Below are 23,247 nucleotides of genomic sequence, written 5' to 3'. Positions count from 1 at the left end.
CTCTGTGGTGACCTGTGACAGGACCCAAGGGTCCTTTCAGCCTGAAGCTGTGTCAGGGGATATTTAAGTTAGATGTTAGGATTGGGTACCAGTTTTTCACCCAGAGGGTGATTGGGCACTGGAGCAGCTCCCCATGGCAGTGGTCACAGCACTAAGCCTGTCGGAGTTCAAGAAAGATTTGGACAATGCTGTGAGGCACAAGGTGTGGTTCTCAGGACTTCCCTGTGCAGGACTGGGAGTTGGACTTGATGATCCTTTTGAATCCCTGCCCACTCAGGACATTTTATGATTTTATATCTTTAATTTAGTGTGATTTTCCTTATTTATGTCAATAAAATAAAAACAATACTTTTCTATTATTATGCAAATATAGATATTTGCATATACTGAATTCCATAAAAGTTCTGAGGGAACAGAAATTAATTTCAGCTCTTTCTTCAAGTAAGAAGAAGGAGCAAAGCTTGTTTCATCTATAACTATTTTGAAATTATTGTTGAGGCAAGGTATGTAGTATGACAGGGTAATCAAAGAATAAATGCTGTTGTGGCGGCTTTTATCCAGGAGAGGTATTGGATGGGTTAGTACAGTGGTTCCAACCATGGCATCCTCCCTTGAGCATTCTTGTCCTTTCAGACATCTCCAGAAGTTGAAAAGATGGTCCCAACTCCTAATGCAGAGTTGTGGGGCCCTGGAGATTCTCTTTTCATGTGACTCCAAATACTGTCATTTATGGGTTTGGGTGAAGAATACCTCATGCTTAATTGGGTCATTCTAACCCTTGGTCCCTAAAAACCTGTTGTAGCTCACAGTCTGCTTGATTTTATCAGCAGGTTCATTGCTCTCACATTAACAGATTGTTTACATTTGTTACATCTCTGTTCTCATAACTAAGCTGCTCTCTTCTAGAGTGTTAGCCAGTAAGTTCATCTACATAGACTAACACTGCAGTCAAACAGGCCTAAATTATGCTAATTGCCATTCACCTCCATAACAGTTCAGCTGAAATTATAAATAAAGCTACTCTCATGCTTACATATTTGCAGTAGGGTAAAGGTGAGATAATGGCAGTGGTCTGTGCTATTATGTAATCTTAGCATGTTGCTATTATGTAATCTTAGCATGTTCCTTTTGGAAACCTAATGGATCTTATTGTTTCTCACAGTCTGTTTCAAAGTAGCTTGTACATCTTTGTACATAGTTGTTCTTGTGGCCATATGTAAGTAAATTCAGTACTTGGAATTATGCATACTTTGGAGATGACTGGGATAGCATCTTTCTGGTATCACCTTTTGCCTATGGCATAACGCATCATCATTTTTTAAACTATAAAACGCTTTACAGCAAAGTATTTGAACCAGATTGCTTTAATTGTTGACATAGTATGTAAGGTCCAAATAGAATTCTAATGGTCTGGTGTTTTTAAAAAGCCCTTAAAATGCTGGAATTACTTGAATAACATATTTTTTGTAAATTGAAGCAAAACGTGCAAACAATAAAGAGGGTAAAAAAGGGAGATAATGTCTCTTTTAATCTGTATTAGAGATAAACAGTAAGTTGCCATTGTTCTAAAGGCTTGTGAATCCAGACAGTGAATTCCTGCTGCTCCTGGCTGTGGGTTTTCAAGATGGGTCTCTCAATTTCTCAGAAGAGGGTCTGCTCAGTAGTTGGCCTGATTCTTTCTTTTGAGCTGAAGGAGTGATTCCCTTGAAGTATTCTATAATACTCAGTATGTTTAAAGAATGACTATTTCAAAAAACAAGCAGGAAAAAACTCCATTCTGTTTTTCAGGCTCAGTTTAATTTACTCAGCATTTTAAAGAAAAGATATGTTTTACTGTACACAGACAGCATTCTGTTACTAACTTCTTCTTGTACATATAGATAAATGTACATTTATCTATACATGTAATAATATACATATACATGTATATTATTACATGTATAGATAAATGTACATTTGCAATGATTTTTATATGTCCATTATTATGCTTTATCTGCTAAAGTTCATTGGCTAAAGGAACTTGATGTTTGTATAAAATGACAAAATTCAATGGAGTGGAAAAATATTTAATTGTAATGGAAATTTGTGAACTAGAATTTGATATTTATAGCTCATGTGGCTGATGAGGAATTTAAGTAGCTTATTTATAATATTACAGTAGCTTCATAATTAGAAATTATGTAATATCTAATTATTAGTTTGTTGTACCTTCTTGATTGTGATGCATATCGAAATCTTAGAAATAAGATTATTATTTGCTCTGTTGCAGGTAGCTTGCATGCAGCTCATCAATGCTCTTGTTACATCTCCTGATGACTTGGATTTTAGGCTTCACATCAGAAATGAATTTATGCGCAGTGGATTGAAAGAGTTATTGCCAGTAAGCATCTTGTCTTCTCTCTTTGCATTACTGTTTAAATTTTTTAATTATTTGAGACTGAGAGCGGGAATTTGAGAACAAGTTCTAATAAATTATCTTCAAAGGCATTTTATTAAGTTTGGGAAAGAGCAGTAAGGGATGACAATCAGCCTTAAAATAAAAATTAAAAGGTGAAATGTGCTTTCTGAGTTTTATTCTGATTTTATTCTGATTCCTCAGCATTTTATGACTTTGCTTAAGAACATGTGATACTCTGTTTTTCAGAAATTTTAAGCCAGCCTGAAGTTACATTTACCTTTTGAATATTTAACTTAACTCATGTGTTGTTGTAATTTTAAGCTTTTAACTAATATAAACATATGGAATTTATTAAAAAGATATATTTATTTACATATGAAAATACTAATTTTGCAAGTCTTTGTGCTGTTTCTCATTGCAGCAACTACGATATATAAAGAATGAAGCACTAGATATTCAGCTGAAAGTGTTCAATGAGCATAAAGAAGAAGACATGATTGAATTCTCTCATCGTTTAGAAGATATTAGATCTGAACTAGAATATCCTTTTGATGGTGATATGATCTTTGCTTGTGTCAGAAACAGTGTGGCCAGCAGGAGCAGGACACTGATCATTCCCCTGTATTAGGCACTGGTGAGGCTGCACCTTGAATTTGGTGCTCAGTTTTGGGGCCCTCACCCACAAGAAGGACATGGAAGGGCTGGAGCGTGTCCAGAGAGGGCTCTGGAGCACAAGTCCTGTGAGGAGCAGCTGAGAGAACTGGGGTTATTCTGGAGGAGGATGCTCAGGGGGGCCTTGTAGCTCTCAATGAAAGGAGGTTATAGTGAGGTGGGGTCAGCTATTTCTCCCGATTTACAAGTGACTGAATGGGAGGAAAAGGCCTCAAGGTGTGCTGTATGAGGTTTAGATTGGATAATAGGAAAAATTTCTCAGAGAAAGGGTTGTCAAGCACTGGAATAGGCTGCTCAGGGAAATGATGGAGTCCCCATCCCTGAAGATACTTAAAAAGATGTCCAGATGAGACATGTAGTGGCATGGCTGAATGATGGACTTGACAGTGCTTGGCTAATAGTTGGACTTTATCATCTTCTAAGAGGTCTATTCCAACATAAATGATTTAATTATATCAGCAGGACAAACATAAACAAAATAAAGCATTTAATGGATTTTTTTTGCTATAATTTCTGTTTAAAGAAGTTATCAGTAAACATTTGACTGAAATTTTTTGATTCTTTGTTATTATTCTCCTTAACACTTTCACTGAAGTAAATGATGTTTACAACATGGTGTGGAATACAGTTAAGGACACTAGTGCTGAAGGATATTTTCTTTCCATTCTCCAACATCTTTTGCTGATAAGAAATGATTATTTTATCCGGTATGTTTAATGCTGTTTTAAATGTTAAGTATGGAATTTTTTTATTATGCAGTCATTAATAGAATATTTCTTCCATAAATCCAATGATAGGTTTTAGTCTTTCTGTGCGAATTTTAATTTGTGAGCTCGTGTTCAAAAGAATCCACTTGGAATCAATAATGCCATCCATATGTTTTTATCTCTTCTGCTTAGTATATAATTTTATTTTATGAATATAGAAAACTATTTTTGTTAAGAGCTGGGCCTTTTTGATTGCAAGTATAAGTGATCAGGAGAGATGTCTTAATCAGTCATAAATCATGGCATTATAATTTTGTGGTGTATTTGAGTCAAAGGACAAAACTGAGTAGGCAAAGAAATGCACTATGTACAGAAATCTGAATATATGCCTAATTAAGATTAACTTTTGGGTTGGAATTGAGTATTTTCAGTATATATTATAGGTCAGTGTAGACATGTTTGTGTCTCCTGGAAAATTCATCAGGTAAATTAAGGGGAAATAGTTAATAAAACTCTAGTGTTTCAAGCTGACAAATACTTTCCTTCCAAAACTCTTGTGTTGTCTTTGAGGAAACACTGGAGGAATGAGGTGTGAACTGAGCAAGAGCCATCTGTTTTCTGCACAACATTCTGCATAACCTTGCATTTCAGGCAAGGTCTAGCACAGATGTATGTTTAAAGGTTAAGGGTGCTTGCCTGCTATGGTACATCTGTGCTAGACTTCTTCCACCTGAAAAGGTTTAAATTCACAGCTTGCATGTTCTGGGCAAGTGACCCAGCTGTCATACCCCCTGGCATTTTAGAACAAGGTGTTTTTCATTCCTTGTACTGAAGCAGGGCTGCAATGCACTTCTACTTAGAAAAGTCACAAAACTAGTGGAATCAAGCTGAAGGAAGAGCATTTTCTTTACTGAGAGGAAGCAGGAGATCTTTCCTTCCCATATTTCTGCAGGGAGGGAGACGTAGATTTTATAATACAAGAATTATTTATCTTTAGGACCACTGTTTTTTCAGGCTTTTTGTAAACTCCTTTTGTGTAATAAACTGCCATATGTAACTTTCCTTTGAAACTTTTACCTTTCTGTGGAAAAAAATCAGCCTGAAGCTTTTGACTTTGTTCACAGACAAGATTTTAAATATAGATTGATTAATAAATACCTGTAAAATAGCTAATTTCTTTCTTTAGTCCACAGTATTTCAAACTAATTGAAGAGTGTGTATCACAGATAGTGTTACATCGAAGTGGAACAGACCCAGATTTCACGTATCGTAAGAGATTAGATATAAATTTCAGCCACTTACTAGGTAAGTACCATGTTTGGAAATTATTGCAGCATCATACTTCCTTATATGAAAGTGAATAGCTGACGAAGAATCTTGTGTTCCCTACATATGTGTAAGTGTGCTTGTTGGTTTTTTTCCAGATGTTTGTGTAGATAGAGCAAGATTAGAAGAATGTGAAGAGAGGGCTTCTGAACTTTCCAGAAAAGTAAGTCATTCTTCATCACATCATCATGTGATCAAAGGACGGACATGGAATTACTTAATAGAATAATGAATGGCATAACTGAACCATGGAATAGTCTTAACTTTTACTTACTATTAGTTCTGTGTTAAAGTGGGAATTTGGATGTTCTTGTAGATTGGGAAGCAGAGAGGTATGAAGTAGTGAACCTTAACTGAGAATCTTTCTACTATTTAAGTTTTCATGTACAACTCTTCCAAAAAGCAACTTTATTTCAGCAGTTATCAGTTTCCCTAACAAAATAAACAGTGGGAGAATAAAAAGAGACTCCTTCATATCTACAGACTGTATTAATGTACATCCATGGCTTTTAAGCTCCTCTGTGTAATACTGACTTAATATACGTTAAGTATATTACATTAATATATGTTAACATACGTTGAGTATATACGTTATATACTTAATATACGTTACGTATATGCGTTATATACTTAATATACGTTAAGTATACCTTATGCCATTTTGTATAGTGAAGATCTGTTGTGGCGATTCAGATGATTCTTCCACTCAGCAGACACATGGAAGTTGGAATAGCAGACATGTGTCCTTGGTATTGTTATCATGTATGTTTTAAAAAGCACAAAAGGAAAAGGTGGAATTTAAAGAAACTATGCAGAACTGACTGGTGCCAACAATTTTCTTTTTACTTCTCTTTTCTTAGTTTGAAAAAGATTTTGTAGTTCATCAGGAGACCCAGGCCCTGCTTCAAAAAAAAGAGGAAAGAATCAATGAACTTGAAAAAGAATTACAAGCTTTTAAATCACAGGTAAAAGACAGTATAAGTGAATGTATGAAATACTGTTTTTGAAAGGGACTCCTTTTGCATCTTCTTCAGATTTTGATAGTATGGTTGAGAGGTTTTTCAAGAATCTTTGTTATCGATTATTATTGAATGTTAGTTTCCTTTATTTCTGTTTTATATAAATAATTGTAATGTGACAATAATTAACTGTGAGTTCCCTGATGATCCTTTTTTTGCCTGAGCTCAGTTAATTAAACTAGTTTCTTAGGTTTCATTTGGGTTTTGCTTTCAGAGTCATACATTTCCAAAGTAATTAAGCACATAGGGTAATAAGTCTTATGCTTTTAGATTAGCATTCATCATTGTGATCTTTATCCCTGCACAGGAAATTGCTTATTATGCAGTTTGCTATACTGAGGCCTTACCATGGATATCCAGCAGTGAAAGAAATAACCTGTGGCTGGATAAGAACATTTCCTGATAATTTTTCAATTTTCAAGCATAAATATGTGATGGAGAGGAATAGTGCAGATTTTTTGAGAGTAATACTTGAGTTACTTGTAAGTGCTTCAACTCTTAAATCTATGTAAGAAGTCTGTGTGACCAAATGATATTTCCTGTGTCTGGGAATAGCAAGAACAGTCTAAAAGTGCCTGAAGAAGAAAACATCAGAAAAACATGTTTTCTAGGGGTTTATTTTAATACTTCTGAGGATTTTAAAAAAATATTTATTGGCTTCTTTAATTTTCTTAGTGAGGAAAATTAATTTAGCTCTCCTTTGGTCTATTTAGAAATGTCATTCTCATTCATGTTTCTGGTCAAACTTAATTGTTAATGTCAAAGTCAAACATTTAACAAAGTAAGAAATTGCTGCAGTCTAAAAAACCAAATATAGTAAGAGTGGCACATCATTCATTAAGAAAGTACTTTTCTGTGTTCATCTTGAAGTCATACTTAAATACTTTTTGTAAGTGAAATTGGTTTCCTCCCTTTTTTACTTTTTCTGTTATTCACTGCATGAAATATAAATATTTTTATATGCAGACAGAGCATAACATATGATTCTGCTCACTAATTATCATACCATGAATTATCCCACTGTTGTTAATGGGATACATGAAAAGTTTTGTAGATGTCAGGTAATTGATTACTGCAACTTAGTACTTTTAATCTTTGGCTTCTGTATGGCATCAATTGCTACTTAGCATGTTGATTTCTACCTCTAATACTAATTTTTTCTCTGGTCTCATTCCTTTACTCTCTTGCAACTGGTATATGTTGATGTATTTCTTTCATTTCTGGAGCCCAACTGTTCCGTGTCTATTTGTCAGTGTAAACAATGCTTATGCTCAGAAATTCAAAACATTATCATGTTGTTGTGCTAGCATTTATTTGTATTCATTGATATTCAGCTATTTCCTTTTAGAAATTTAAAATCTTTTGCATATTGTATTTCCTTTAATTTTCTAAAATAATAATTTTCAGCTCATAGTTAGTTGAGGAGGTAATTAGTGCTATCACCGGTAGATAAATATTTCTTATTTCTTCTTTTGTTATTTTGTCAGATACTTTCTCATTTATGTTTACAGGCCTATGACAGAGTTTTTCAAATAGTAGTAGTAATTTTATTAGACTTGCTGAAGTTCTAATCCTATTTTGATACATTATAGATGTCATTTCTATATGGAATAAGAAGCTAGTGTGTAAGGAACACTAATTTTTGGATGGATATTTTTTCATTATTGCTTCATGTTTTCAATTCTGTAGAATGAGAATGCTCCTAAATTGGAAGATAACTGTTTTTCAATAGAATTATTTATCTCTTCAGATTTTGCTGTTATGTACTTGGAATGTTTCTCTGTCATCTGTAGGATGAAAACAACAGAGACTAGGATGTTACTTTTTTTTTAATTTGAGCTAAACCATGGTAATCTAGGTAAGGTCTCAGGATATCTATCATAGCCTTTTTAGTTCATGGTCAGTGAAATGTAAAAAGTGGGAAACACCATTTCAGTTTGTCATTTTTGGTGTGCACCCTCCAGGTCTGAATGTCCGCTTCAAAATAGTGACACATCCAATCATGAAATCAAAAGCACGTTGGGCTTTTGATTTCATGATTTTGATTAAAAATGTTATCATTCTTGTTTGACTGTTCTATACAAGACAAGTGGCCTTGACTTTCAACTGGCTTTCTGTATTTAATCTATAAACTATGATTGTTGGAGCATTTTGTTGACAAAACAGTGGAACTGAATACGACTATTTTCCTTATCAGTATGGCGCTCTGCCACCTGGTTTTCTGCCATCAGCTCATGGAGATGCATCTGTTGTTCCACGGAAAGGTGCAGGACCACATCAATTTCCACCCCCTCCTCCTCCACCACCGCTGCCTTCTAATGGAGCAATTCCACCACCACCGCCTCCCCCGCCTCCTCCACCACTTCTGAATAGCTTGGGAGCTCCTCTGGGTTTTGCTGGTGCTCCTCCACCACCACCTCTGCCAGGCCTGCCTGGAATACAGTGGTCCCCGCCTTCGTGTGCTTTGCCATTTGGAATGAAGCCTAAAAAAGAATTCAAACCTGAGGTTACCATGAAAAGACTCAACTGGTCTAAGGTAGTGTTGATTAATGACAAATACTTGATGTAAAATCTGACATTGAACTTGGGGAAAATAGATTGTCAGAAGTAAGACTAGGCAAGCAATTTATACATTAGGTAAAATTATGTAAGATATGAATACTTGCTGTATTTAGCTTTTCATTGTTTTTTGAAAACTGTGTTTCATTAACCCATGAATCATCTGGGCAAGTATCTGTTGACTTTATGAGATACCTGGAAAAGTCAGTTCTGGTCTAAAATAAAACAACCTTGATAGCAGGATGCTTCTTATGCTTCCTATTACGCCTTGTTTTTCAGCAGACTCCTTATGTTGGATCAGTCACTGAACTATACTGATAGCTACACAGTTTCCAAACAAGTGTCTTGAATCTATCTAGCCTGGGCTGGAACAGGGAGTGCAGATCTCTCCATTTGTCTGTAGTACTTCAATGTACTTCCATAAATTTAATGACTGACAAAATACAGACTGAATTTGGAGTTTGGTTGGTTTTGGTTTTGTTTTTTTCTCCTTCTCCATTGTGACAAGATTAAGTATACCAGTCTGCTACTGAGTTTGGAAACTATAATTATTTAGACCAAAAATAAGTCAGTAAAGAGATTTTCACAATTAATGAAGTAATCAAAGCTAAATTCTGAAAAATAAGGTACTTTGTATCTGGCTAAACCAATTGTCTTCAGAGATTATTTGAAGTTTGCCCAAGTTTTAACTCTAGGCCAAAGCTAATTTGGTCCTTGTAGATCTTGGATAACAGAGTTTGTTGTCTGCATGTTAGAATGGTTTTTTTTCCAAACTCACTTATTTTAAATATTATTATTTTTAATTAGAAATATATTAACAGCTCTGAAGATGAATTGTGTACTAAAAATTAACATGTTTTACAGAGCTCTTAAATGTTCAATGTGCTTTAGACTTTACAGAGCACAGTTTCTGCATATTATCAAAATAATGAATAAAATTTTATTTTGTCTCTGGCTTGTAGATCAGACCTCAGGAGATGACAGAATCCTGTTTTTGGGTTAAGGCAGAAGAAGACAAGTATGAGAATGCTGACATGCTTTGCAAATTGGAACTTACATTTTGTTGTCAAAAAAGGGGTAAGTAGCTGATGGATTTAATTTTCAGCTTTTGGAGATACCTTTAACATTCTTAGGACTTAAATAAATATATGAAAAAACCTTCAGAGTATAATATTAATGTTCTTATTTCTAAGTGGGATGTATGAAGAAAAATGTCTGAAAATCCTAGACTGCTTAAAGCAGCAATATTGAACTATTTTATGTAAGGATGACAATAATTGTGTGACCTGTAGGAAACTCTTACAGAAAAAAAAACCCAAGAAGTTCTTCGGGGTAATACAGATTTTATTTATCACATTAAAAAAAAACTATAATATTTTATCAGAATACCTTCATCAATTACTGAAATCTAATCTGGAGACCAGAAAGTGATGTGTTTATCCTCAGAATGGATATGATAATTGATGTGTGTTGGATCCGTGATGGATGATAGTCTTTCAGTGATTATTTTTTACTTCCTGATAAACCTGTAGGAGCATAGATCTCCTTTGATATTTGCCTACCTTCTTTAGCTTTTAAGGCATTGTAAAGCAACAGAATATTTGAAAGTATTCCTGACTTTAAATCTTTTCTCCTTTCTGTGGCAGTAAGTTGTTTTAGTAGTAGTTTAGATTATTCTGTCTCATATATAAAATGCCTGTTGTTCCTGACACATTTTTTTCTACCTCTTTTTTTGGTATCAGAGATGTAGTATTTTAGAGCAGTCAAAGGCTTGTGATTTCTCTGCAAATTAAACAGGGACTATTGTATTTTTACTTTGTTTAAAAAATTCTGTTTTGATATTTTTATTAATTAAATGACATGGCGGTCTCAAATTTTTCCTTTTTTAGGCGTATGCTTTAGTGTGTATAATCCAATATTTTTTTTACCATAACCAAGAACTTTATTCCACTCTTGTCAAAGCATGATTTTTATGCCCTAGCAGTGTTTCTGATTTAAGTATTATAGCTTGTTACTGCTGATACCTAATAATATTAAGAATGTTGCTCAAAGATAAAGAGGCAAGAAAACCTCACCATAGACATATTTGCTTGAATCTATTAAAATAAGCCTAGAAGCTAATTATGGTGCCTTTAGAATGTTAGAAGAATTCCCAAGAATATTCCCTGAATTAATAGGTTGGAAGTTTTAAAAGCCACTGGAGGAAATAATTTCCTGTGTGTAATTAAACAGTAAAATTTGGGAGACAAGATGATGTTCAGGCCAAACATTTTAATGCCTCAGAAGAGGATTGTGAGTCTCCACAGACAGCAAGAACATTAGAGTTAACAAGATTAACATCCTTCAATATTTAACAGAATGGACTGAATACATTGTTTTGACAAAACCCAATAGAAGAGAGTTACTGCATCTACAGCTGGAAAGTCAGTGAAGTGCACTTTTATACCAAAAGTGTGTGTGTGTGTATGTGTCTGTAGCAATTTAAAGGCTGTAGTCCCCAGTGACAAATTTACTTCTTTTTTACAAGTGAGGCTTACTGCTTAATAATTTTAGTTTTAAGTTTTGAAATCTCTCTCATCCCACATGGGTGATATAAGTGTGCCATCGTCTTAATTTTTCAAAGGAAGTGAAGACACTAAAGGTTTTATTTAGAACAGCAAGTAGGTGTTTAAAAGGCAACATGGAACTAAATTTCATCTTTGTTCAAGTGAGTGGTTTACAGCACTTTAAGTGAAGGCTTAAGTGTGTTAGTAGGCAGGACCAGATCTCAAGGTCCCTTGTTGACAGCATGAATTCCAGGACAGAGGACAGAAAAGCAACTGCTTTTGTTCTCATGACCACGGAGAGAGGGCATACTTCTTTGCAGCTTATACTTAATTTACTGATTATAACAAAACTTACCAAAGAAATTAGAGACATACAGTCTTCTTCACAATCTTGAGGAGATTTAACAACAGGGTCTTTAAAGTAGAATCAGCAAGCTATTCACTACTCTCAAATTGGGAACAGTCCTTAACTATTTCTAAAGCTTTGTGTCTAAAACCAGAAAGAAGAGAAATTGAAAATGATTCTGTAGCCAAATGATGGCATGCAAAGAATGAGCTAGTTTCCACTCTGCTGAAGGGTCTGCTTATGCACTCTTTTCATTAAAATCTTTGCATAAGAAGAGGTATCTGGTAGAGGAAGTGGGGATCAGAATGTTCAATGATGCTTCAAGTGAACTTTATTATCATTAAGTAAAATCAAATTGAGGTACTCAAATATTCAGTTGGTGCATTTTGCCAGCTAATATGCCAAAAGTATGTCAGCTAGAAAAGGAAGTCTTATGTCTATGTAAATAATCCACTGAAGAATTTTCACTAGAAAAAAGAATACAGAACAGTATAGAATAGATAAGAAGATTCAGCAGATGTTGGTACAGGAGTTATAAAATATGTTGATTCTGAAGGGACATTGAAGCAATTGAAAAACTGAAGATGTTATGGAGCTATGAAAGAAATACTGTTGCAAGAATAAAGTAAAAGAGGGCCTAGCTTCAGACTGTAGGGAATCTCTGTTGAGTATATCCAGGGATATTTTGGAGACATGAACCACAGAAGAGACACCTGAAGGTCATCTGGAAGTCTAACGACTTTTTGTAAAGGGACCAGTCTAGTTTATCTTGTTCAGGACTTTCTCCAACTGAGTTTGAGGTATTTCTCAAGATGGAGATGTAGGGATGGATAGCCTGTTCCCATGTTTGTCATTGTGGTGAATTTTTTTTCATACTCTCTTTTGGGATATCTTTTGTTGAAACTTGTGCCTATTTCCTCTTGCTGTTGTGCACCTCCAAGAATTCTGGTTCCCTCTTATTTCCAGCCTTCTGTCAGGTTATTTTTTTTTTTTTGTCATCAGTAAGTTTTCCCTTGTTCTTTATTATCCTTCTCAAGACTGATGACTTTTTCAACTTTTCTGTCTGCATCTTTATGCTCCAGCCCTCAAATCATATTGATGATTTTCTGCTCTACTCATTCCAAAGTACCTATACTTTTTTTCAAGTGGAGAAACCCATACAAATTACTCTAGGTACTTCTCTCTGAGATTGGAGAAGTGTCTCGCTGAGAAGAGGAGTAGAGGGAAACAACCACTTCTTTGACTTGTTGCTGGCAGCAGTCTTGGTACTTTACGGGAGGAAAAGTTTTCACTGTGCTGCCTGCTGATGGTGGTTGTGGAAAGTCCATACAGACTATGGATGATATAGGGTATTTTCTTTGTGTTTTATAAAGCTGGTTTTGTCACTTTTTAAAAGTTAAATAATTTTGTGAAAGCAACATGTTTTATAACAATAAAACCTTGAGAAGGCTTTATTGCTATTGAAGGAATATTGTTATATTGTTTGATACACTGAGAAGTATCAAAGCACCAGTTGTTGATGGTATTCTCGTAGCAACTTACTGAAGGTGAAATGCAATTTTTTTTCATTGATTTAGAATTTAGTCAAGGGCATAATGGCAAACCAACTCCTTTGTCATAAAAGCCTGAGTGAGAGGGCTCCATGTGTGTCTGTGCTTGAGTGTGTACTTGAGGTCATTGTTCCTGTGCTTGTTGTGGTGATATCCCTGACTGATATCCCTGAATCTGTCACCTGTGAAATGTCACTGGATTATCATTGTGGTTATCCTTGTTGTGGGTTTGTTTTGGTCATTGGTTTTGGTTGTGAGTTGGTTACCTGAGTAGAGTTGGTTTTGTGTACCTCTTACAGTTCCATGACTATTCTCCGGCTGGGAGGAAAGAAAAATAATTGACAAGTTCTGGAAATAAGGTGATGAATTGAATGGTTTGCGTGGGTGGTCTTTGGTTATGTGATACATTTTAATGGGAAAAAGAAGGATTAGTATGAAGAGTGGTTGGAAGAGACATGAAAGAGAAAGAAATGAAAAATCAAGAGACTAAGAATTGGCCACCAGGGTTATCCTCATGATCTCAGACCAATGAAGAAATTCTGTGTAAACCCTTTCTGGCAACAATGGTTTTAAAGGAATCTCTTACTATGATTTTTGGAGAACATTTAACTAAATGTGAGACTTAAAGTCAATTGATATGTGAAATATTGAATAGCAGAGCTGGAGCTTACATGTGCTTTTATGTTATTTAGTCCTAAGAGATAAGATGAACAAACACAAATGCTCATTATTGAATGTCAGCTGCTTTGTAATACACTGGAAGCCTGATGGAAGAATAATCACTGGTCTGTAAAGCTAACATGCTGCTAACTTCGCTGGAATTACTAGATGTACAGGCAGGGGAGTGACATTTTGCATAAAAGATAGCATGTGCTCTAGAATCATGGCAATCTTGTGCGGTAAAAGAAATCTCCTGTGCAAAGCCTTGGGAATAGAAATTCCTTCTATAATAATTTATTGTAATATTAGCTCTTGGATCACATCATGTATATGATGAGAAAATGTTAAGATTAGAGAAGCTGAATATTTTGTGATAATAAAGTGGGAGATTTAACTATATACAAGATTTGAGTAAACTTTGTGTTGTAATACAGAAAAATTGCCAGCAGCTAAAGCTGTGGGGTAAAAAAGTGCATGTGTCTTGATAGGGAAGTTCAAGATAGTATTGCAAGAAAAAAGTTAGCATTAAAAATGTAAAAGTGTGAAGGTAATGGGAAAACTCATGAAATGTATCTAGATAAATATAAACAGGATGCTTTTCATATATTCATTGTGAATCTTGAATTTCTTGCAAAGGAAGCCTTTGCTAATTAGCCTAATTAGCCTTCAGGTAATTTTGAAATGTGTATTTAATTTTTTGTAGATTAAGCTAGCTAAGGAATTGGTGGTACCACTTGGAGACAACTTCAAAAGTTCAGTAGGTTCAAAGAACATTAGAAAAATTCAGGGAAAAATGGTCCAAAAGAAATAGGAAGGGTTACATTTGTAAGAGGGAACTTTCTCTTTTGCTGAGTGAGGAGAATGGATTATAAGAAGTGGTAAGGCTGGCATAATGTCATTTCTATGAACCTCTCTTATTGAAGTTCTTGTTTTTAAATCATTGATAGGACTGTCATGTTGTTTGGAGTGGCTTCAAACTACTATGTTTAAGACTTAGAATACTTACCTTTACAATAAGGTAAATTTTAATATGCAAACGCTGTGCATTTACTTTGAAGAGTTCTGGTGTGGAGAAGATTATAGCAGTAAGTTGCTGAAGTCAGTGAGTAAGTGTAATTAAGGTAGTGAGACTGTAGTAGTTAGGCATAATGTGAGATATGTGTTCAGGATAACAAGAGAGAACCAACTGCAAATTCCTTACAGGAATCCTTTGGGCCGTTGAAGTGGTTTGCCAAGGTGGTTCGAGAGTCTTTGCCAAGTAAGTCTTTGCCAAGACTTACGAAGTTGTGTAGAGTACACAAGAAGGCGACCTCTAACCAAAAAAGAAATCTTGAAGCATTTCAGTCCAAAATGACAAGCTGGAAACCTCATTTATGCAAAATATAAGAAAGCTAGTAGTTTCATGAAATATGGGCTTTATAATTAATGGATTGTATTTATAAATATCCTACCAATATGTTGATTTGGCTTGATCCATAGACTCTTATGTTTAAAGTGGTAAAGTCCAAATGAAGATTAGAAATTGCACATCAAACATACAAGAAATCACTTGTAAATTCTTCATTATTTTTCACAATATGCAGATAACTGCAGCTAATGGGAGATGGCATGAAAAAATTAGAAATGTTCTCTTCTTTCTTTTGTGGATATCAAAGGGAATTAATCTTGGAAACTCAAGAGAGAAAGATTGCATGATCTATCTTATTTTTTTTTTTTATCAACTGGGACAGATTTTCATCCTAATCTTATTGGAAATGGCAGTGTCTGATCCCATCACACCAGAGCTCCTGCCAGACTTGATTATTCAGAAATAAAGCACTTCTGTGGGAGTACTATCTCTGTTGGCACTTGACTTGAAAAGGTCAATATAGTTATAATTTTTTTTCCCCGTATACTCTGTAAGAAAAATCAAGACCTAAGGTGCTATAGTGCCAATTAAGTCTCAATTTTTTTAAATCAGAAAAGAGAGTGAATGCTACCAAGAACATCAAATTAGCAATATAAATCAGTTTAGTGCCATGTTTAACACACCACAGCCTACCTTGCATAAGCAAGAGAACATGCTGTCATCCATCTGAAAGATTAGGTGGAGCCCAATAACCTTGTATTTTCCTCCTCCTCCAGAGGATTTATCAGAGATAGTTCCAAACTGTACTTCTTGTAGAATCTTATTATTACAAACCTGTAAGACTGCCAACAATATAGTTTAGCAACTTCTGCTATAATACAGCACTGGGTAACCTGAGTTGCCTTTTAATGTAACTGTACAAGTAGAAGTAATTAAAGCCTGCTATGTATTTGTTTGGCTGCCTTTCAGTATTATACTAACTATCCTGAAAGCACAATTATTCAAAAAGATTTGTGCATATAAAATGAAATAAGGAAAACCAGGTTATTTCTGAAGAAGGCCAGGAGTAAATTACAAGCATTTGCAAGGAACAGCAACTAATGCATTGAAATGTCAGTGGTATCTTGCAACTCGAGTGTGTCATCTTCACATGGAGACACTGAATGGTATATTCAGTGTTGCTTGGTTATAAATTAATAATATAATATAAATAAACTATATTAGTTGTTTATATTCTTAGCAAATAGAGATATCTGCTCTTGTCCTTTTAAAATATTTGTAGCAAATCATATTTGTTATGTGGAGACTGATGCATAAGAATCAGTGAGTAAATGTACTTCTGTGGTGCACTGAGCTTGGCTGGCTGGCAGATACCTATTACAGCGTCCTGAGTGGGTCGCTGCTGCTGAGAGAGAGACGGTGAATCTTGTGTCTAGATCAGAAGGCTGGATTTATTGATATATGATATATAATACATTATAACTGTACTAAATAGAATAAAGAGAGAAGTTGCAGAGGCTGCTGCTAGGCTAAGAATAGAAAGAAAGAATCCCAAACAAAGTTGTGTCCAGGGACTCAGTCCCCTAGCTTGCACTGGTGATTGGCCCTTAATTATAAACATAGAAAATGAGCCAATCAAGGTGCATCCCATTGCATTCCACAGCAGCTGATAACAATTGTTTACATTCTCTTCTGAGGCCTCTGCCTTCCAGAAGACGCAGAAATCTGAAAGAAAGGATTTCTGTGAAAAAATGTCTGTGACAAGATACCCACCCACCCGCTCTCTGATAAAATACAAAAGCTTGTTACTGATTACTGTCATGGTGAAACAGAGCCAATGGAGGGAAAAGTAATCCAACTTAATTTTTTTTTTCTGTTGTCCTGTCATGGATAGGAGAAACATTCAGTTGTTCAGACTATTAAATGCATTTAAAGAAGTGGAATATGAATAACTCTTAAAACCTGACTTTGATATCCAGATTATTCTGTGAATGTGTGGCAAACAGAAAATAGAAAACCTGAAAAAAACCTTTAGCATAGCAGCGGTTAAACAGCCTAACAATAACTTTTTTTTTTGTAGATTGATTTTTTTGAAGCTAAAATTGTGACATGTTTTCCAATTTATTCTCCTTCTTTGACAATTTCTTAGGATGAATTCTCCCTTGAATTAATGAATTATTGAATGACTGTGTCATCAGTGTTCTAAGCTATGTCAGAATCATGAGTAACATCAGATCATTCTTCTACTAGGACTGTAGGAAAGGGTGTGTCTGCATATATTGTAAATAGGATTAGAACAACCTTTTATTAGATAAGGTACTTTGATTTGTATTTTCAGTTAGGAACTACTTTGTCAAATAGTGAAAATATATTATTGAAAAGCTTGTTACAGCATTTGTAAGCATCTACCTAAGCACAGTATTAACCATACCTTAATTTTAATTTATTTTACCTTTTTCTTTTTGACAGAGTAGTTGTATGTGCTGTTATTAAATGAGTGTTTCTTACCTTCTACCCACAGACTATTATTTGCTGTCAGCTTCAAACCAGATTGAATTGAGTGCTAGCCTTTTCTGCTCAGTGAAGTGCCTGGACAGAGTAGTTCCTTTAGTTCACCTTTAGCTTTTGCTTTCAAACAATTTATTCTTTTTTTTTAATAGTTGATTTCCACACAAAATACAATATCATTCTGCAGTCACTTTATGTTTGGTGAAAATATGACAGTATATTCAGGGTAACAAAAGCACTACACTCCCCTTTCCCAACACTGTGGTAGGAAAAGCCTTTGAAGTCTTCATGTTTTAGAAGCAATAAAAGCATTCCTTTATTGACTTCTACTAGAAAATGTTTCCATAGTGTGAACAAGTAAGATTTTAGAGGAGGTAGATATTATTTTCATGTATCCAGAAATCAAAAAAGGTCTACTCAATTTCATAAAGCCAAAACTATAAATACCAACAGAATAGAGAAATGAGTTTGGATCCTAAAATGGAAGTTATGGAAAGTCATCCCAGTGCCCTGCTCAGTCTAATAATTTTGTTTATTTAATGGAAAATACTCACTTGAAGAACCTCAATATAATTGTCAGTATACTGGCGAGGATTCTGCATGAATTAATTTGCTAATATTTGTACCACACAGGAGGTATAAAACTCTATGCCTGCTACAAACCTATTTTCATGGGTTTTTACCTCCTATTTGGCTTTGCCACATGTTTATGCACTAAATGCTTTTGATGAATTTCCAATCTAATGTTGCAAGCATTTACGTCTGACTAAAGGTAACACTATATTTGCGTGTAATAAAATCTTCATTACACTGCTGCTTTTATTGCAGCCTTTTTTCATTGTGAACTGAGAAAAATAATTTACATGCAAGAAAAGTTTAACAAACCTTATTTGGCAAACCTTCAAAGTCACTGTTGATGAAAATTATTAGCATTTAAATTTCCATGAGCACTAGTTTTTTGTCCTTTAGAAAATCTATCATTTAGTTTTTCAGTGAATGCCTTGTTTCAGAAGAAATTCATTTCAAGGACAATTCATTTTGAAAAACAAAAAATCAAGGAGATTATGCATTAATGGCGCAGTGATGTCCAATTAGGCAGCTGTTAGACAGTACTTGGGTACTGGCATGCCGTGCAGACTTGAGCAGTATTATATTTGGCAGTCTTTGGTTCTGTTTGCATTTGATCAGGTTCAGCTGGAACAATATTTTAAGCTATTCATATGTATGGCTATAGACATTTTCTTTTCTTACCCACTAGGATTACATACTCTTCATTATCTACTAACTTTGTATAAATATGGCCTGGCCTTATCGAATGCATAATTTATTTTCTTAATTAAATTGAGTTCTTAATTAAAAAACAGTAAGTTGAGTACTTCATATGAATTTTTGCGAAAGAGGCTTCCATTGTGGGCTGCTGTTCTCTGCATGATCTCAACATCATAAATTTCTCATACAATTTTCTCATTCTAAATAGATTTTTCTAGTCTCTATCTTGCCCTGATAGTTTGCTGACAGATATTTTAACAGGGCTCTTTCAATATTTTTTATGAAATAAACACCACCATGAAGCACTTTTGTAAATGTTCTGTACATGATGTACCCCCCCATTAAAAGCAATCAGGTTCTGAAGGTTATGTAAGAATTGAGAGAATTTATTTGATCTGAAATAATTGGATCTTTTTGGGGTTAAATCAGAGCTTTAACAAAATATTCTTTTACATAGGATATAGTCTAGTTCCACATTCTGAAAACTTTTGTAATAGGGGAGGATGTGTTTGCACTGTTGTAGTTGTTGGCTGGCACAATAGTTGAATATTTACAGTGAAATAGTTGTTTTTTCAGATACATTCTTCTTCTGGATGATTTTGTTGCATTCAGTGTCATTTAAATTTAAAAGAATGAGGGCATGGACAACATATCCTATCAATTTTAAAATCTTCATATTTCTGTTTTATGGCTTTGCTGCTCCACTCTTCCTATTCTTACAAGTTAGTGGAACTCTACTTTTTTAACTCACGATATAGTTCTTCAACCTTACTCACCTCTAACATCAATTACTGAGTAATGAAACTTAGAAATTTCATCTGCTGCATTACTCAGCTTAACAGTTGTAAAGACTAAATGTTTCCTGCTGTGCAATCTGACTTGTCCTTTGATATAGAAATGGCTTTTTCTAAAATTGTAAATGCGTATGTATTGCTGGCAAGGATAAGAAGCTAGGAGGAGCCTGCTTTAGGGTGACTGCTTATCTTTGCCGTTCCTAGACTGCGTGGTGTAATGTCTTGGGGCACTTAAAATTTGGCTGCAATGGACTTGATATATATGAAACAGAATTATGGTTTTCGTTGCTGGCGTATCAGTGTAAGGTCTTGAGAGATACTGGGTCATCTGTTGGAAACAGTGGGAGGATGAAAGAATCAAATCGGTGTTCAGCAAGATTGTTTGAATAACAGCTGCTACCAAAGCTGACAGCATGAAAGGTGGCTGTGGCTGCAATGCTGGAAGAGAAATGTGGATTCAAGGAATGGTTGCACATTGCAGCAAAAATCTTGGCATCTGTAATGTTGCTGTGAAAAGAAACAAACATGGATAGATGTAGATAAAACCAAAGCAGGTTAGATTGCCTTAACTTCAAAAAGCCAAAAGAGAAAGTTTATTTTCAGTACTAATCTAGCAGTGTGAACTACTGTTCTGTGAACTGCTCTTTTAATGCTCTATAGAAGAGAAGCAGTAGTGATAAATGGACTTGTTCAAACTTTAAAAAGGGAAAGATAAAATCCATTTGCTGCTAGCAGTTGACTCTCAGAATGTACCTGGGATTGTTCCTTATTCAGCAGAATAAGGAAGAGGTAGTGATGTAGTGGGAACAAATGGTGACATAAGCTGAGCTGTGCAGATGCATGCTTTATAATAAACAAAAAGAATCTCAACCACTTCAACAAAAATAGGGTTTTTGAGAACAGGATGCTCATATGCACTAGAAATAGACAGTACTGATCTCCAGGTTTCTGTTGCTGAGAACCTGGGAGTATAGACTGAAACTCAAAGTAGGAAGCATATTTGGAACTATATTAAAGCCCTCCTGAAACTATAGTGGCAAAAATAAGTCAGTATGAAAAGAATAGGAGAAATTAAGGACAAAGCATTCCTTGTGTGAAGGAGATAATGTGCTTCTGACTTGTCAAGAAAATTCATTTTGTTAGAACTCATGCTTGCCTTTAGGATGAAATGTAAATTGCATTATGCTTAACTTTCTTAAAAATAATAACACAGATGGTTAATTTGTAGGAGTCTTGTTTGTTTTGGATTGTCAGTACAGCTCTTGGTACTTAAGCCATTCCAGGCTCTGAAGCTAAGGCTTATTCTTTGATCACCAGCTGAAGTTTTCTGTTTACTCAGGGTAATGTATGTATTCCACCTTTTGAGGGGGAGGGAAGTCATACAGATTTAATCAAATTATAATTCTGCTGCAGGAACTACATTTACATATAATGTTATTTAGGTCAAATAAAATGACTATGTTGTTACTAGTAGAACTATTAACTAATTTTTATGCATCTAAAATTTCACTAATTCCTCAATATCTGTAAGGTCTAGTGACTAGGTAGTCAACTGTTATGCATACATGAATGTAACAGGAAGAGAGGGATAAAATCCTACTGCACAGCGTTTAGAGATGCTAACTAAACAATACGAAAAGGACTCCAGCTGGTGCAAAATAGATTCATTTTTCCCTTTTTGTCTTTCTCCAGCATTTAAAAAACTGTGGCTAGTGCAAAGATGTGTGAAGAGATAGTATAGAAATACTACTATTGTTCTCATATGATAAACTATATTTTTCTTCACAAAAGATGTGTGCAATAACCAAATCTGCATACTAGACTAATTATGCAGAATCTCTGTAATAGAGACTACATCATCTTCAGTTTTGTAGAACTCTTGCACAGACTTTGAGGAGCAGGACTTCAAGAAGCTGTCATTATACAAATATTGTTTGCCTGAATTGCTAGAGGAATAAGAAGCTTTCTGGACAGAGGCTTAAAAACTTGCAAATTAGAATTAGCCTAAAACTATATTTACAGTATATTTGTCTGATATTCCTGCTTAGGTAGATACACTAGATTATCAAATATCTATTTTTGTTGCAGAAATACATACCCTCTTTAACATAAAGGTAAAGATATGTAACATATGTAACATATGAAGTTACATTCACTTTTAGAGTGTGATGTAGTGCTAATGCGTTCTCCAGCCAACAAAGACAAGAATTCACTTGCAATTACAGCATTTCTGTTATTTGGCTTCTGTCAAATAGTGTATCAGATAGAACAGCATTTCAGTGAGAATGAATGCTGCAGATCTCTCCAGCTTGCTTTTTAAAAAAATATTCTAAAATGGTGAATATTCTTAAAGCTTGCTTGTAATGGATGCTTTCTGAGTTTGAATCTTTGTGTTTATGATTGGCTCGTCACTTCATTCCTTAATGTACCACAAGAGTGTCTCATAGTACAGTAAATGATCTGTATTACTGAATAGTTATTACAGGTTTGGTGAAAGAGGAGAGAAAACCCTAATACAGATGTTAGAAGTAATGTCAGTTGTACATCTGTAATAATGCATAGAAATGTGATTCTGTAATTGGAAGATGCACAGCGATGGTTTTAACTAGAAAACTTTTTTGCACTTTTTGGAAAAGTGAAGTCAGTGTTATTTTCTGCAAGATTTATTTTCAGGGAAATAGATACTTGTCTTGTAACCCAGAATCCAAATGCTTCATTGATTCCTGTTTCTGTCATAATTTTCCTATTTCTCTGTCATATTAGAGAGAGATTTTAACAGAATATTTTAATTTGAAGAAAATTGTAGCATTTTCTTTGCTATTTATATGGAATAGTACAATGAATGTTAAATCTTTCAGTCTATTTAAATATTGCTAAGCACTTAGCTTGTGAATTAATGGAAAAGGTTCTTTTGTGGATTCTAAATCATGTGGATTCACCTAAATTACAAAATTTACTTCACTCTTTGTATTTTTTATAGTAATGATTAAAAGCTTTTAATGTGCAAATTGTGCAAAACTGTTCTAAGATTAGAACACTTATGTGTTGTTGGAAAATGGTGCTGCAGATTATTATATAGTCTTCAGTTATACTCTCCACTTCTGAGGAAAAGGTTAAGGTGATTTACACATTTGATATGCATCCTGTTTACTTTCCTACAGAAACTGGAACTTTTTTTGTCACTTTCTAAATATTGTTTATGTCTTAACTGAGCATTAAAATAGATTATGTTTATGATTTAAAAGAAATCCTCATATCCTGTTTCAGAGTTGAGAACTATGTAACTCTTTACATTGTATTTTGCTGCACATCTCATGCCACTGACTACAAATAAATAACATGTACCTTTTTGCACAGTTTGTGTGGCTCTAACTGTTAAGTGCAATCACAAAAAATACACTTTAAAATATGAGGAAATTTATGCAAGGAGCAAGTGCTGCATAAATGCAAATATGAAAAACAATGAAGTTTTATTGGAAGTATTTTTACCAGGTAACTTTGTATTGTTGAATACAAGTGAAGATAAGCAGTAGCTGAGAAAATCA

General features: G+C 34.6%; 1 protein-coding gene across 1 annotated transcript in view; it reads left to right on the top strand.

Moving 5' to 3' along the window:
* Positions 1 to 23,247, top strand: part of DIAPH3 (diaphanous related formin 3) — a 195,772-nt gene that overhangs the window by 34,886 nt on the left and 137,639 nt on the right. Inside the window, exons 10-17 of the mRNA XM_063150337.1 lie at positions 2,270 to 2,380; positions 2,820 to 2,952; positions 3,666 to 3,777; positions 4,964 to 5,082; positions 5,202 to 5,266; positions 5,964 to 6,068; positions 8,320 to 8,658; positions 9,644 to 9,758. Of these exons, the coding sequence (XP_063006407.1) occupies positions 2,270 to 2,380; positions 2,820 to 2,952; positions 3,666 to 3,777; positions 4,964 to 5,082; positions 5,202 to 5,266; positions 5,964 to 6,068; positions 8,320 to 8,658; positions 9,644 to 9,758 (1,099 nt within the window). The remainder of the gene's footprint in view (positions 1 to 2,269; positions 2,381 to 2,819; positions 2,953 to 3,665; positions 3,778 to 4,963; positions 5,083 to 5,201; positions 5,267 to 5,963; positions 6,069 to 8,319; positions 8,659 to 9,643; positions 9,759 to 23,247) is intronic.

The sequence above is a fragment of the Melospiza melodia genome, chromosome 2 (genome assembly GCF_035770615.1).
Source record: "Melospiza melodia melodia isolate bMelMel2 chromosome 2, bMelMel2.pri, whole genome shotgun sequence".
Taxonomy (NCBI): Eukaryota; Metazoa; Chordata; class Aves; order Passeriformes; family Passerellidae; genus Melospiza; species Melospiza melodia.
This window is presented reverse-complemented; position numbering and strand designations above follow the sequence as displayed.